The sequence below is a fragment of the Eretmochelys imbricata genome, chromosome 3 (genome assembly GCF_965152235.1).
Source record: "Eretmochelys imbricata isolate rEreImb1 chromosome 3, rEreImb1.hap1, whole genome shotgun sequence".
Taxonomy (NCBI): Eukaryota; Metazoa; Chordata; order Testudines; family Cheloniidae; genus Eretmochelys; species Eretmochelys imbricata.
Window position 1 is genome coordinate 158,571,962 of NC_135574.1, and position 13,745 is coordinate 158,585,706.

General features: G+C 43.9%; 1 protein-coding gene across 1 annotated transcript in view; it reads right to left on the reverse strand.

The window, feature by feature from the left end:
- The window catches only part of DNAH14 (dynein axonemal heavy chain 14), a 448,557-nt gene that overhangs the window by 189,341 nt on the left and 245,471 nt on the right, over positions 1-13,745 (reverse strand). The window contains 4 exon segments of the mRNA XM_077812193.1: positions 1,881-1,963; positions 2,574-2,706; positions 3,679-3,837; positions 13,010-13,147. Of these exon segments, the coding sequence (XP_077668319.1) occupies positions 1,881-1,963; positions 2,574-2,706; positions 3,679-3,837; positions 13,010-13,147 (513 nt within the window).

Here is a 13,745-nt window from a genome sequence, read left to right on the forward strand (position 1 = left end):
TGGTGCATACTTTTAAGGTGGTGGCATTTTACATCCTCAGAACTCCATAACCATACTGTCTCTAACCTTCCACTTCAGGTAAGGTTATTAGGAAAGTTATAGTGAAGCACCTCCTGTGTCATCTGGAGTTCTCAGATTTATTTCTTCTGTAATAATAATCCTTGAGTCCAGAGAACAGTATGAAAAATGAACCAATCTTACTGGCTGATAGTTTCCTTCTAGCAATGGACAACAGTCATAGAGATTCTTTTAGATCTTTCAGTAACATTTGACATTGTTAGCTGTAAGGTTGTATTGACTTGTCTGTGAATTGTGCTGGGATGGATGAAATTACACGTAAGTGGTTCCATTCTTTTTTTGTTCCTTCACAGTGGTCCAAAAACATGTGGTTGGGCAATTGCCCAGTTAACTGCAGGGCTTTCTAATGCATGGCTGCTCAGGATTATTTTCTGTCATCCCTTCTGTTCAACATTTATGTGAAGTCATAAGGGGAGATAGCGAAGCAGTTTACACTGTAGTGCACTCAATCTGGAGATGACATGCAGCTTGACATCTCTCTCAAAAAAAAAGAAGCAGCCAGTGCATTACATGGGCTTGATGATCGGTTGGAAGTTACAGCTAGTGCAGCAGTGCTTAGCAATGTGCGGCACTAGAAAAATACCACATGAACTGTCCAAACACTGCACTAAGTTCTTGTTCACCTGTAGATGTAATTTAAGATGTATAATTCCCTACAAGATTTATTTCTTAGCTATCTCCCTGTGCTATGTCATGACACCTGACATCAACCAGCATGCTCTCACTGTGATTCCCCATATATATTTGAATATCTAAGGGACTAGAGCAGGGGTTCTCAAACTGGGGATCGTGACCCCTCAGGGAGTCACAAGTTATTATATGGGGGGTTGTGAGCTGTCAGCCTCCATCCCCAAACCCTGCTTTGCCTCCAGCATTTATAATAGTGTTAAACACAAAAAAAGTGTTTTTTATAAGGGGTGTCGCACTCATAGGTTCATTGTGTGAAAGGGGTCAATACAAAAGTTTGAGAAACACAGGACTAGAGGCAAGAATTCCAATGCTAGATTTTACTTCTTCTGTTAGTCCTAAAGAAAGTAAGCTCATTGACTTTCAGCTCAGATGGAGCATGGCTGATCTATTTACCCTGACTTTTGTCTAAACGAATGATGTTTTTATTTTATCCCTGAGGGTGAATCTACTACTGCATACTTAAATAATTTCTAAATAAATACATTTTTGTGCTGTATATTTCTTAGAAATTTTGTATAAGTGCCCAGAAATTTCTTTATAGATGCACTTAGATGAAAAATCAAAAAGACTTTGCTGAAGTATACTTACATTTTTCAAACACATTTTCACACCAATAAAATGTAACAACCACACACACATACAAGCTTTGTCCTTCCAATCAAATTGAAATACAATAATGATGAAAAGCTTGGTTTATTTTGGTGTCACTCTTATAGAAGCTTATCATGATTTGAGTTCTTGAGCTAATTTTGATGCCTGTATTCTCAGTTCTCCTACCAATGTCACATAAATATTCAAATGTTTATAAAAAAAAGTATAGTACTAGGATACTTGTATGCTTGTTACTAATTAATACAACTTTACAGTCATTTTTAGATGTGAAGTCCAGATTATCAGACAGACTTCAGCTCAGCCTCTTTTTCTGCAGGTATAGTTTGTACCTACAGTTCAAATGGTTAGACATCTAATCAGGATCAGATGTTGGTGTAATTAACTGCCCCCAACATTTTGCTCCAAAATTTAATTAGAGATGCAAAATTTTTCTGATAAAAATCAAAGCTCTACTGAAAATCTGGTCCTAAAACCTTTTAGAAATGAATGCCATCTCATACCTGAGTCTCCATTTGAGAGCCACACTCTCTTCTGAGCACCTCGGAGTGTATCAACTGTTAGGTAACTGGAAATCTTTAACATACTGATCAGGAAGACACAAGTAGGAAAAAACACAGAAGATTTTTGTAACTTAAGTGCCAAGAAGAAATAATACAATCAGAGTAATGAAATAAATCTTTTTTCTACGGGATGAGAATTTATACATAGTTCTAACAATGGAGCTGTGAATAACAATGTCAACATTTTTCAGGTACTTCTTCCTTTGGTATTGAAAACAGTTTGCTCTCAGTGAAGACTATTATTACTTTTAAAAAAAAGTTTAATTTAAATTTTAACACATTTTCCAATCTGGCCACATACAAAATCTGGAAAATTTCTCATTACATGAAAAACAGGTTTCTTTAAAAATGTAAACTAATGGAATTTCACAAAACTCAAACAAATTCATCTTTGAGCTAAGAACAAGCATAAGTTATTTTGGCTAAAATATTACTTTTTTCCAGAAAGTTAAAGCACTTGAAAATGGGGGTTTAAAATAAAACTGCTGCCTCAACCGCACTGTAAGTATAGTATAATGCTATTATTAATGCCTATTATTTATTCATTCTCAATCCTAAGGAAACTTTGATTGTATTACTTCCTATGATATTAAATACTGATGGAAAATGTAAAACCGGACAGCCATCTACAACCTTGCTTTTTTAACTTCGTTATATAAGATGACATCTCCTAAAATTGTTCCTGATTTTACAAATAATCCTCCTTGTTTCTGAAGTCTTTCAAGCATATTTTGAATCATGGCAGTCTTCCCAATACCAGAGTCTCCTAAAAAAACCCCAAAGACACAGAGAATTGAGACACTTAAGATCAAATTTTCAGTAATATGCATGGCAAAACTGTGTGCCAAAACATGAATTCATAATCTGCACACTATTACTGATATTGCACATGTTAAATCTTTGTTTATTTTATACCTTTCAATATTTTCTCAAATGTACAAAGGAGAAAAATTGATAATAATATTATGTTTTGGCAAATGCTGCCACAGGGGAGCTGTGATGTTCAAACTGGAAAGTTTTCATACTGTGCATGAGAGTACTCCTACCTAAGCTACAGCTGTTTTCATCTCTCTCTTAATGGACAATTTAAGACCTGAAAGTCAAAGATTACATAAAAGTGAAGATTTAGATTATATACTGTCCCTTACACATAAGGAAAAAGGAGCTGGGAAAGCAACAGCAGATACTGCAGATTCAGGAGTCAGTTTAGGGCTCATCTTCACAGTTTTTCTGGAAGTCAATTTATCAAAAGCTGTTCGAAGGTTCAATTCAGATTGCTATTCATCCACCATTTTGCTAAACGCTTTTTTTTTTTTTTTTGAGAACGGTTTAAATCCCATCATCTTGCTGTGGGACAGATTCTGTTACCATCACTGACATTGAGTAATACCTTTTGTGAGTAGTCCCACTGATTCTAATGGGGTATTTTCTGGAGTAAGTTACTACTCGACATGAATAAGAGCGACAGAATTGGATACTGCAAGATTCAGCACCATCAGTCCTTTGTTATGCATATGCTATATATTAGATGTTAACTAATACTATATTCGGCTTTTCCTATGTGGAGAAGGGGTTAATAAAGTATTAAATAAAACTTATCAAACAAAGAACACTAGGCTAAAGGGAGTCAAGGGAATTCCTATGTCTGTATTTTATTTAAAATCTATTTGGACATGAATAATTTATTTAACAAACTACAGTATTTGCTTTGTTTTTAGAAGTTAAGAGTTTTTATTACCTGTGACAAGTACTGGATGTTTATTCATTAAAAGAAGGCTTGTTAGAAAAGAATAGCAAATTGTATCCATATTGGGTATAAGCTTTAGAGTATCTCCTCTTCCAGAGTTCACGTCTTTATTACTCCCAGATCTCAGGGAATCAGAAAATGATGTAGTCTCTGAATTAAAAAATAGATTGTTTACTTATAATTTCTGGTTTTTTAATCATTGTATTGATTAAGGAACTCACAAAATTATGTTGTTTTCCGCCCATGCTGCCTCCATATTGAACACATTCTTTCCATTCCTCCTTCCCAATACAATTCAGATAATGCTGCCCTCTTCCCGCTACTGAATTAATTTACACTGGGAGCTACATCTCTGCAGGGGTCCATTGTTGCTGCCACCCATTGCTGTGCCCCCTCTAAGGGAGGGAGCTGAACTGCTCAAGAGCTGATGGTTACTTTTGGGGGTAAGAAGGAGAAGGAGAGAGGAGGAGGGGCTGCCCTTCACAAACTGGGAGGGAGAAAGGGAAGCAGCTGAGCTTGAAGCCTGCTATGCTTCCTTCTGCTCTTCCTGTGAGAAATGTAGTTGGCCCAGCTGTTCAAGGATACATGTAAGTGACAAGAGAATTTGCCTCATTTTCTTTTAATGCTCTGCTTGACTGGCCAGTTGGTGTCTTGCTATGAATTAGTCTTTGAAAGAAATCCCTTGCTATGGATGTCAGTGTGTCTGATCCTAAACAATATAAATACTGGTAATCATGTCACCATGTTGGGGAAGCAGGTCTACAGGTTCCATGTGAGTGTCATTCATTGTCATTGTCAGAGTTATTGTTGGAAGTCTTGCAGCACACTCTGAAAATGGTCTGGCTTGAACTAGTCTCATCTCCTTTGATGGGTCATTCCAAAGTTCAAGCACTTTCACATAAAAAAACACCTTATCTATAAAACTCAAGAATGTCCCTGGGATTTTGTCAGTTGTGCTGTTCTACAGGATAACAGCTGCCTCAGTGGGTCAAGAATGGAGAAACAGAAGTTACTTGTAACCAGTTTTTTGAGACAGACTGCATATTCATACTCTGTGGGCACAGCCTAGATCAGGGGTCGGCAACCTTTCGGAAGTGGTGTGCCGAGTCTTCATTTATTCACTTTAATTTAAGGTTTCACGTGCCAGTAATACATTTTAACGTTTTTTAGAAGGTCTCTCTCTATAAGTCTATATATTATATAACTAAACTATTGTATGTAAAGTAAACAAGGTTTTCTAAATGTTTAAGAAGCTTCATTTAAAATTAAATTAAAATGCTGATCTTCCGCCGCCGGCCCGCTCAGCCCGCTGCCAGCCTGGGGTTCCGTTCACCTAGGCCGGCAGCAGGCTGAGCGGGGGCCTGCGGCTGGGACCCTGGCTGGCAAGGGACTGACAGCCAGAACTCCAGACCGGCAGCAGGCTGAGCAGGGCCGATGGCTGGGACCCCAGACCAGCAGTGGACTGAGCAGCTCAGCCCACTGCCACTCAGCCCGCTGCCGGTCTGGGGTTCTGTCCTCCGGTTCCTGCCAGCCAGGGTTCTGGCTGCCGGCCCCGCTCAGCCCGCTGCCAGTCTGGGATCCTGGCCCTGTCCACGTAGAGCAGGTACCTACCTTCTCCCTGGTTCTAGCCCATTGTCTTCCTCTCTCTCTGCACTGAGCTGAGGGTGGGAGTGCACTGAGCACAGGGCTCGGGGTGAAGGAGCAGGCTGGGGGTTGGGATGTAGGGTCTAGCCAGGAGCTAGAATGAGGGAGGGGGCTCAGGGTTGGGGCAGGAGATTTGGGTGTGGAGTGCTTAGCTGGACAGCTCCCATTTGGTGCGAGACATGCAGGTAGGAATGTGGGGGGGGGGGTATAGGAGCTCCCGTTTGGTGCTCACGGTGGGGGTGAGAATGTGGGGGGTGCAACAGTCAGGGCATGGGGGGTGGGGCTGGGTATGTGTGGGGGGTGCTGGAGTCAAGGCTGGGGTCATGGGGGGATGCAAGAGTCAGGGCAGAAGGCTGGTAGTGTGTGAGGAGCATGCAGGAGTCAGGGCATGGGGGGCTGGGTATATGTGGGGGGTGCTGGAGTCAGGGCTGGGGTGTGTGGGGGGTGCAGGAGTCAGGGCAGAGATCTGGGGGCATGTGTGGGGGGTGCTGGAGTCAGGGCTGGGGTTGTGAGGGGGTGCAGGGGTCAGGGAAGGAGGCTGGGGTGTCTGAGGGGTGCAGAGATCAGGGCAGAGAGCTGGGTGTATGTGAGGGGGGTGCAGTGATCAGGGCAGAGGGCTAGGGGTATGGGCTGGGGTCGTGGGGGTGCTCCCAGCCACCTGCCCAGAGCGGCTCATGGCAGGGGGCTGGAGGGGATATGCCCTGATTCCACCCCCCTTCCCCACGGCCCAATCCCCACGTCTTCTCCGCCTCCTCCCTGGAGCAGCGAGCACGCTGTGGCTCCGCTTCTGCCCCTCCCTAGCAAGGGCCATCAACTGATCAGCAGCAGGGTCAGAGAGGAGGGGCAGGCACGCAGCACGGTGGGGGGAGTGGGGAGCTTGCCTGTCTTGCAGCAGCAGCCGGCAGGACCAAGCTTCTTCATCCTACCCCTGCACGGGGTCAGGAGAAGAAGAGTGGGCCAGGGCGGGCAGGATTTTTAATGGCACGCGGCTGCCTGCCGGGGTCCCGGCCTGGGTTCGGCAGCAGGTGCTGAGTGGGACCAGCGGTTGGGACCCGGCAGGCAGCCACGTGCCATTAAAAATTGGCTGGCGTGCCGTCTTTGGCATACGCTCCATAGATTGCCGACCCTTGGCCTAGATGATTAAAACTTCTCATAGCAATGTCATTAGAGTGCTCATGTGCCCCCTCCTGCTCTTCCCCTTAGAGTTCCTGAATATTCTGAGGATAAAGCTATAAAAAGGGGCATAGCACCTGCTATTCCCTGAGTTTCTTCCACTGCCACTGCAGTGATTATATTAGGACTCGGAGGAAGAGAGAAAGGTGGGTGGGGAGTGCGTATATGCAGAGTCAACCCTGAAAAACTCATCACAAGTAAGAAGTCTTCACCTCTTTTTGAGTGTCCTCTGCATATTCCCTCTCTTTGGCTAGTTTGGAAAGCAGTACCCCATCAATGGGTGGTGGGACTTGGTGTCCTAATTAAATATAGATTCAAGCACTGCCCTACCAAACTGAGCATCTGATTTGAACAGTGGGGCCCAGATTTTTAAAGGTATTTAAGCGTTGCTGCACTTCTGTAGGTAGAAGGCCAAGGCTCAACAGATAATCCAGAAAGTAGATCCTTCCTGTTCTCTCTGGATACATGGGGCTTCTGACAGAAGACAGATAAGTGGATGACCTGGTTCAGATGGAATCCTAAGATTACTTTTGGAATGAATTTAGGATGTTACCTGAAGGAAACCTTATCCTTATGAAACACCACACAGGGAGGGTTTGCCATAAGGGGCTCTGCTTACCTACTCTTCGGCTGAGGTGATTGCAACCAGAAAAGCAACTTTCATTGGTAGATGAGTGAAGTAACATGAGGCTAAAGGTTTGAATGGGGAATTCATTAATGCTGACAGGATGAGAACTGAGGTTACATATTGGGGTAGGTTTCAGCATCAGAAGGAAGATTCTGACAAGTCCCTTCAGAAACCTTCCTGTAGTTAGATGAGCAAAGTCTCATTGTTTTCCAGAAGATGAAAGACACTAATAGCCACCACATGCTCTTGCAAGGAGCTGAGAGACAACCCCAGTGTTTTCCAGGGAGAGGAGGTAGTCCAGAATAATAGGGATCTAGGACTGTCTGGGGATAGCCTATGATGCTAATCATGTGGAGAATTTCTTCCATTTTCCTTTATAGCATTTTCTCATGGAGTCTTTTCCACTATTCTTAAGGATGGATTGTACAACCTCTGAGTATGACCTCTCTAAATTTGTCATCCATCCAAATACCAAGACACTATATGGAGAAATGCTGTATTGGGAGGGGTGATCTTGCCTCTGGCCTGGGTCAATAGGTCTGGTAAGAGCTGAATGAAGATGCACAGATGCAAGGCCTTCTGCAGAATGCTGGTGAACCTGAAGTGCCTCGGCAACACAGGAGCCAGTGACACTTTGCCTTGCTTGATCTTCCTTAGTAAGAGAGGTATAGGCAGGAATGTGTACTTTAGTGGTTCCAACCATTGTACTAGAAATGTACACAAAAGTGGAGTTTTGGCCCCAGGCTGCTTAGGAGCAGTAGGCTGGGCATTTTTTGCTCTTGTGAGATGCAAAGAGAACTCATGGTAGGAGTCCTCATTGAATAATGCTCCAAACTGCTGAGTCACATACTTCCCACTCATTGTCTTTGGAGAAATGTCTGCTGAGGATGTCTGCCAGAGCGCTCTGCATCTCTAGAAGGTGCACGACCAAGGTGGTCGCCTAGGGGGAGATACAACAATTCCATAGATTGACAGCCTTTATGTAGAGAAGGGTGGACCTTGCTCCTTCCTGTTTGTTGATATAATAAACAGTTTGCCACATTGTCCAACATAACCTAAACATGCAGGGATGGATGGATAGAACCATTGCAAGCTTTGGGCACTTTGTGCAACCTAGTAGGGAGAAGTCTGTAATTAACCTTTTTGTGCGTGGTGGATGATGAAGAGAACCACTACACACACACTATCTTCATGTTTTCCCGTCTAGGTGAGTGCTGTCAAAAGCCTGTGGAGAAGCAAGAACAACTTATCCAGATTGCGATTGCTTGGCAAATAGATTGTCTGCAACCATGTATGTAGACATTACAGACAAAATCTTGCAAAAGGAGTCACATATATAATGAAGCCATATGGCCTATGACAACAAGACAGGATCGTACTGTTATCTGAGGGCTCAATCCAAGTTGAGAGATGAAATCCTTCATTGCTTGGAACTGGACCTGAGGTAGGAATGCTTTAGCCATGTTTGAATCCAAAGTCACTCCAATAAAGTCTATAGTCTGTGTGGGAGCTAAAGTGGACTTTTCTGCTTTTAGTTTTTATTTTTCTGCCTTCACTCCTACAATTGTAGGGATCAGATTAGGGATAGAGTTGTCACATGTACTTCCTGGCATGACTTTCTCACAACCAGTCAGTCTTCTAGGTATAAGAATGTTGATGTGTCCCGATGACGCTGCCACTACTGACAAGTCCTTTGTGAAGACTTGCTGAGCTGTCAAGAGGTGGAAGGGGAGCACTCTGTATTGGTAATGATGATAAACCACAGGAATTTCCTGTGTGCAGGGTGGAGATCTATGTGAAAATAAATATCCTTTAAATTGAGAGCTGTAAACCAATTACTCCAGTTTAGTGAGGGAATTATAGAGACCAGAGTGATCATTCCGTATCTCAGGCGAAGGATGAAGACATTAAACTGTTTGAAATCTAGTATGGGCCTCCAGCCTCCTTCTTCTTGGGGATACGGAAATACCTTGAGTAAGATTCTTTTCCCTGGTGTTGGGGTAGTACTGGCTCTATGGCTCCCAGATGGAGCAGGGAGTCTGTCTTAGCATCTCTTGTGAGAGGAGTCCCTAGAGTGGGATGGGGGAGACGGTTTTAAAGGGGGAATGGACAGGAACTTTATTGTACAACTAGTGGTGATAGTTTCCAGAACCCTTTTGTTTGATGTTTTATGTTGCCATGCAGAGGATAAGGTGGCTGTCACCCGGGGTATGGGAATCTGATACGAGTAGATTTGGCAGGTGGACTGGTTTACAGCTCTTGACAGTGCTGTCAAAAGGCTTACTCAGTGAGAGACTGGGCCCAGAAGGAGAAAAAAGAGAAAAAGTTCTGTTTACTTTGCTGTACTCTTTCGTGTTTTCTAGGAGGCTCATTAGCTTTCTGCTGGTAAAAGGGTTAAGTAGCTGCTGTTGTCAGTGAGACTGAGGCTTAGGGCATTTCATCTGTGGTGCAGGAGGATAGGTACCCAGAGAATTTTCTTTGAAGGACCTCCACAGTTAACTGGACTTTTTGGGAAATCCAGAGGATCAGAGCCACAAAGCCCGTCTCATGACTACAGATGTTGCCACCAAGCACGAGGCTGTATCAGCTGCATCTACTGAAGCCTGGAAGGCAGACCTGGCTATCAATATACCCTCTTCAATGACTATTTGACACTGAAGTTTGTGTTCTGGAGGCAGCTAGTTGATGAATTCAGAGACCCTATTATAATTAATAAAAGCATACTTTGCCATTAAAGCCTGGTAATTTACTGTGCAGAACTGTAAAGTGTCAGAAATGAAGTTCTTTTTCCTAAAGACGTCTAGATGTTTGGTATCCCTATCTGTGAGTGCAGATCTGTGTTGGTGTTGCTTGTTCCTTTTCGTGACAGGCTACACCACTAAAGAGTCTGGACCAGGGTGTGAGAAACAGTATTATGCCCTTTTAGGGCATGGCTACACTTGCGGATATAGAGCGCTTTGAGTTAAACCAGCCTTCATAGAGCGCAGTAGGGAAAGCGCTGCAATCTGTCCACACTGACAGCTACAAGCACACTGGCGTGGCCACATTAGCAGCTCTTGCAATGGCCACAGAGAACAGTGCATTGTGGTAGCTATCCCAGCATGCAAGTGGCTGCAACGTGGTTTTCAAATGGGGGTGGGGTGGGGTGGAGTGTGACAGGGAGTGTGTTGTGTGTATGTGAGGGGAGAGAGAGTGGGTTTTTGGTGGGGCTGAGAGTATGTCAGCATGCTGTCTTGTAAGTTCAGACAGCAGCAGGCCCCCCTCTCCTCCCACCTCTCTCTCTCTCACTCACAGCATTCCACAGTAATGGTTGCTTTACTGTCCTTGGTGCAAAGTCACCAGTTTGTAAATGGTCACCAGTTTGTCTTGGAGCAGATAAGCATGCCAGCTGTCAGAAATGGAGTTTTCAAAGGGCATATCTGCATTCCGACAGCGAGTTCAAAACAATGAGAAGAGTGGCCACTTGACTTAAGGGGATTATGGGATGTTTCCAGAGGCTGATCAGAGTGCAGTAATGCAACACCTCATTCACACTGACGCCCAGGTGTTTCAGCCAAGGCTCAACAAGCGTTAATCTTCTCGCCGAGGTGGAGTACCAGGAGCGCTCTAGCCGTGGAGTCAGAGCGCTCTACGTGCCTTGCCAGTGTTGACAGGTAGTGAGCTAGGGCGCTTTAATGTGCTCTAACTCACAAATGTAGCCAAGCCCTTAGACAGTACAAAATACTTCTTCTCCATTCCTTTTGGAGTGGAAGCATAGGTGGATGGAGTATGCCAGACCATTTTGGCTGGTTCTAAGATAGCCTCATAGATTGGCAATGCCACCTTACTACGATCTAAGCTCTGGAGAATATCCAGTAATTTATGATATCCTGTATTTCTTCCATGGGGATCTAGAGTGATTTTTCTAAGATGATCTTGGTGTTGTCTATAGTTGTCTGCTGGTGACAGTGAGGCTGATGAGACCTATTCACTTGGTGAGGTTGATAATAACTCTGCCGTCAGATTCTCTCTCTTCCTTGGAGTGTTCCTGAGTGGGTTGGGGTTCTTCCCCAGGTGGGGATATATGCCTTGACTCTTGTTCTGTATTCAGGATATCTCATATAAGGATCCCAGGAACTCCAATAAATCCATTGAGAGGGATCACAGAGGTAATGATAGGAGATAACGGTCCCTCCGAGGAACTGGGTAGCCTCTCCTGTGGGAGTGGGAAGGTGCCCATTAAATCTTAGAGCCTCTGTTGGGGCCGACTTCCCATCTTGATAAAACCCGTGAAGCTCTCCCACTGACCCCAGATTCATTAGAGGAGTACAAATCCTCAGTGTGGATGGGCAGGACCATCAGTACTGGTGGTGGTCTTATTATGGCTCAGCTAGTAGATGGCATTAGTGAATGACGAACCAATGGTGTGGGCAAGGACCAGATCTGACAGTACTGGCAACTCTGAGTCTGCACAGATTGTAGGGTCCTCTGGGATAGTGTATCTGACCCTTATTGCTGGGGGACAAACAGGACAAACCCTTGGCGGTGTTGGTGGTGCCAGTTTTGGGTGAATGGCAGTTCTTGGTATCAACAACTCCTTCTCCATGCAAGTTGGTACCATTGGTGGAGGAGGCATCCACTTGCTCCTTTCCCTTACTGGTATGGAGAATAGTTTCACTCCTTCAGCGGTTGAAATTCCTCAGGGAATTTTTGGTTCTCAGAGCTGAGAAACTGGTACCCTGGCTCCTTGTGAGCTCCTGACACACATGTAACAGAGCATAGAGTATCACCTGAGTCAGAAGGGGTCTGGGAAGAAGTCCTTTTCTTAAATGAGGACTTAGAGAGGGATTTCTCACATTTATTCTTGTGAGAGAGTTTACCCTTACCCTAGTCATGTTTGCTTTGTTTGCTAGTGTCCTTAACTTTGCTCTCAGCAGTTCTGGAGCTGGAGACAACTGTGATCGAATGGGGCACTTCTTGACACTTCTGCCTGACATAAGGGGGTCTGATGGGTTGGATCAAGGCTTCATTGAGCAATCCATCAGGAATCTTCTAAATCTGAAATTATGGGATTTATCGGTTCAGTGAAGGAAGGAGCAGCAGATATTATATATAGAGGGGATGTGAGCTTCCCCAAGGCAATACAGTCAAGTGGTTGTCACTGACCAGGAAGGTCTGGGGGCAGATTACACAGATCTTGAATCCTGGGGTCTTGGGCATACTAGGTACTCTGTACAGGGGAGTGAGAGAGAGGGCAGGGATCCCAGACTTCTGGCTCCTAAACCTATCTCTAACCCTAGAATAAACTTATATAAAAGAGCAGGCCAAATTATTTACAACTGCTTACACTAAAATAAAGAATGCTAGCTAAAGCTGTGGATACTAGACAAGTTCTGTCTCAGGCCACAGGTGGTAAAAAGGAAATAGAGAGGTCGTAGGTCTGCACCACTCCTTATATCCTTGGTTTGGAACATGAGGAGTAGAAGGGCACAGGTGCAGACCAAAGGACTCTGCTAGTGAACAATCTTCAGGTCTCAGGCATATGAAGTGCATGTGCACCTTGACTGAATACATATAGGGACCATAACTTGAAGGAGAATGCTGTTGGCTGTCTCAGCACAGACATTAAGAAATGGATGATTACAAAAAACTGAACTATCCTCTCATCCATGCAGGTGGTATCTCCAAGTCAAATTTGAGATATGCTCAATGAACACCCAGAGGATAGTTTACCCCATCACTCACAATACTGTACTTGTTCTGAGGATAAACAGAGGACTCCAATCTACAATGGTGTGAATCTTTCATTTTTGTAAGCACTATATTTAAAGGGAAAAAAGATCCTCCCATAATAAAGTAGATAATACAGTACTAAAGATTTTTGCTGAGGAATCTTACCTTGCTGAATTAGAAACTGAGTGGTAGGAACTAAGTCTGTCCATGGTGCAAAGTCACCAGTTTGTAAATCCACAAAATACTCAAAGATAACCCTGTCTCCAGCTGGGAACTGAATGCCTGTGAAGTTGGAATCAGATACTGAAGCAGATAGACAAATCCTCAGCTTGTGCACATTAGAATTTGATGTCAAAGAGTTATGACAATTTATACCAGCTGAGGATCTTCCCCAGAGAAATTAGAGATTTCATATTGTTCAACTGCCTCTTTAAGTGTGGTGCTGGAAAGTTAAACAACTGAACAGTAGTCAATATAGCTTATTTCTCAAAGAAATGAAATGTGTACATATATTTCTAGATTTTTAAAAAAACACTTTAAACATCTCTCCTTCTTATCACTCATTGCAAGGTCAAAAATACATTTTGATTATCAATAAGGGTATGCCACATTGAAAAAAAACCCATGGTAGTGAGTCTCAGAGCCTTGTCAACTGCCTTGGGCTCATGCTATGGGACTAAAATACCAGTGTAGATAGAATCATAGAATATCAGGGTTGGAAGGGACCTCAGGAAGTCATCTAGTCCAACTCCCTGCTCAAAGCAGGACCAATCCCCAGTTTTTGCCCCAGATCCCTAAATGGCCCCCTCAAGGATTGAACTCACAACCCTGGGTTTAGCAGGCCAATGCTCAAACCACTGACCTATCCCTCCCCTTGCTCAAGCTACAGCCTGCACTCTGA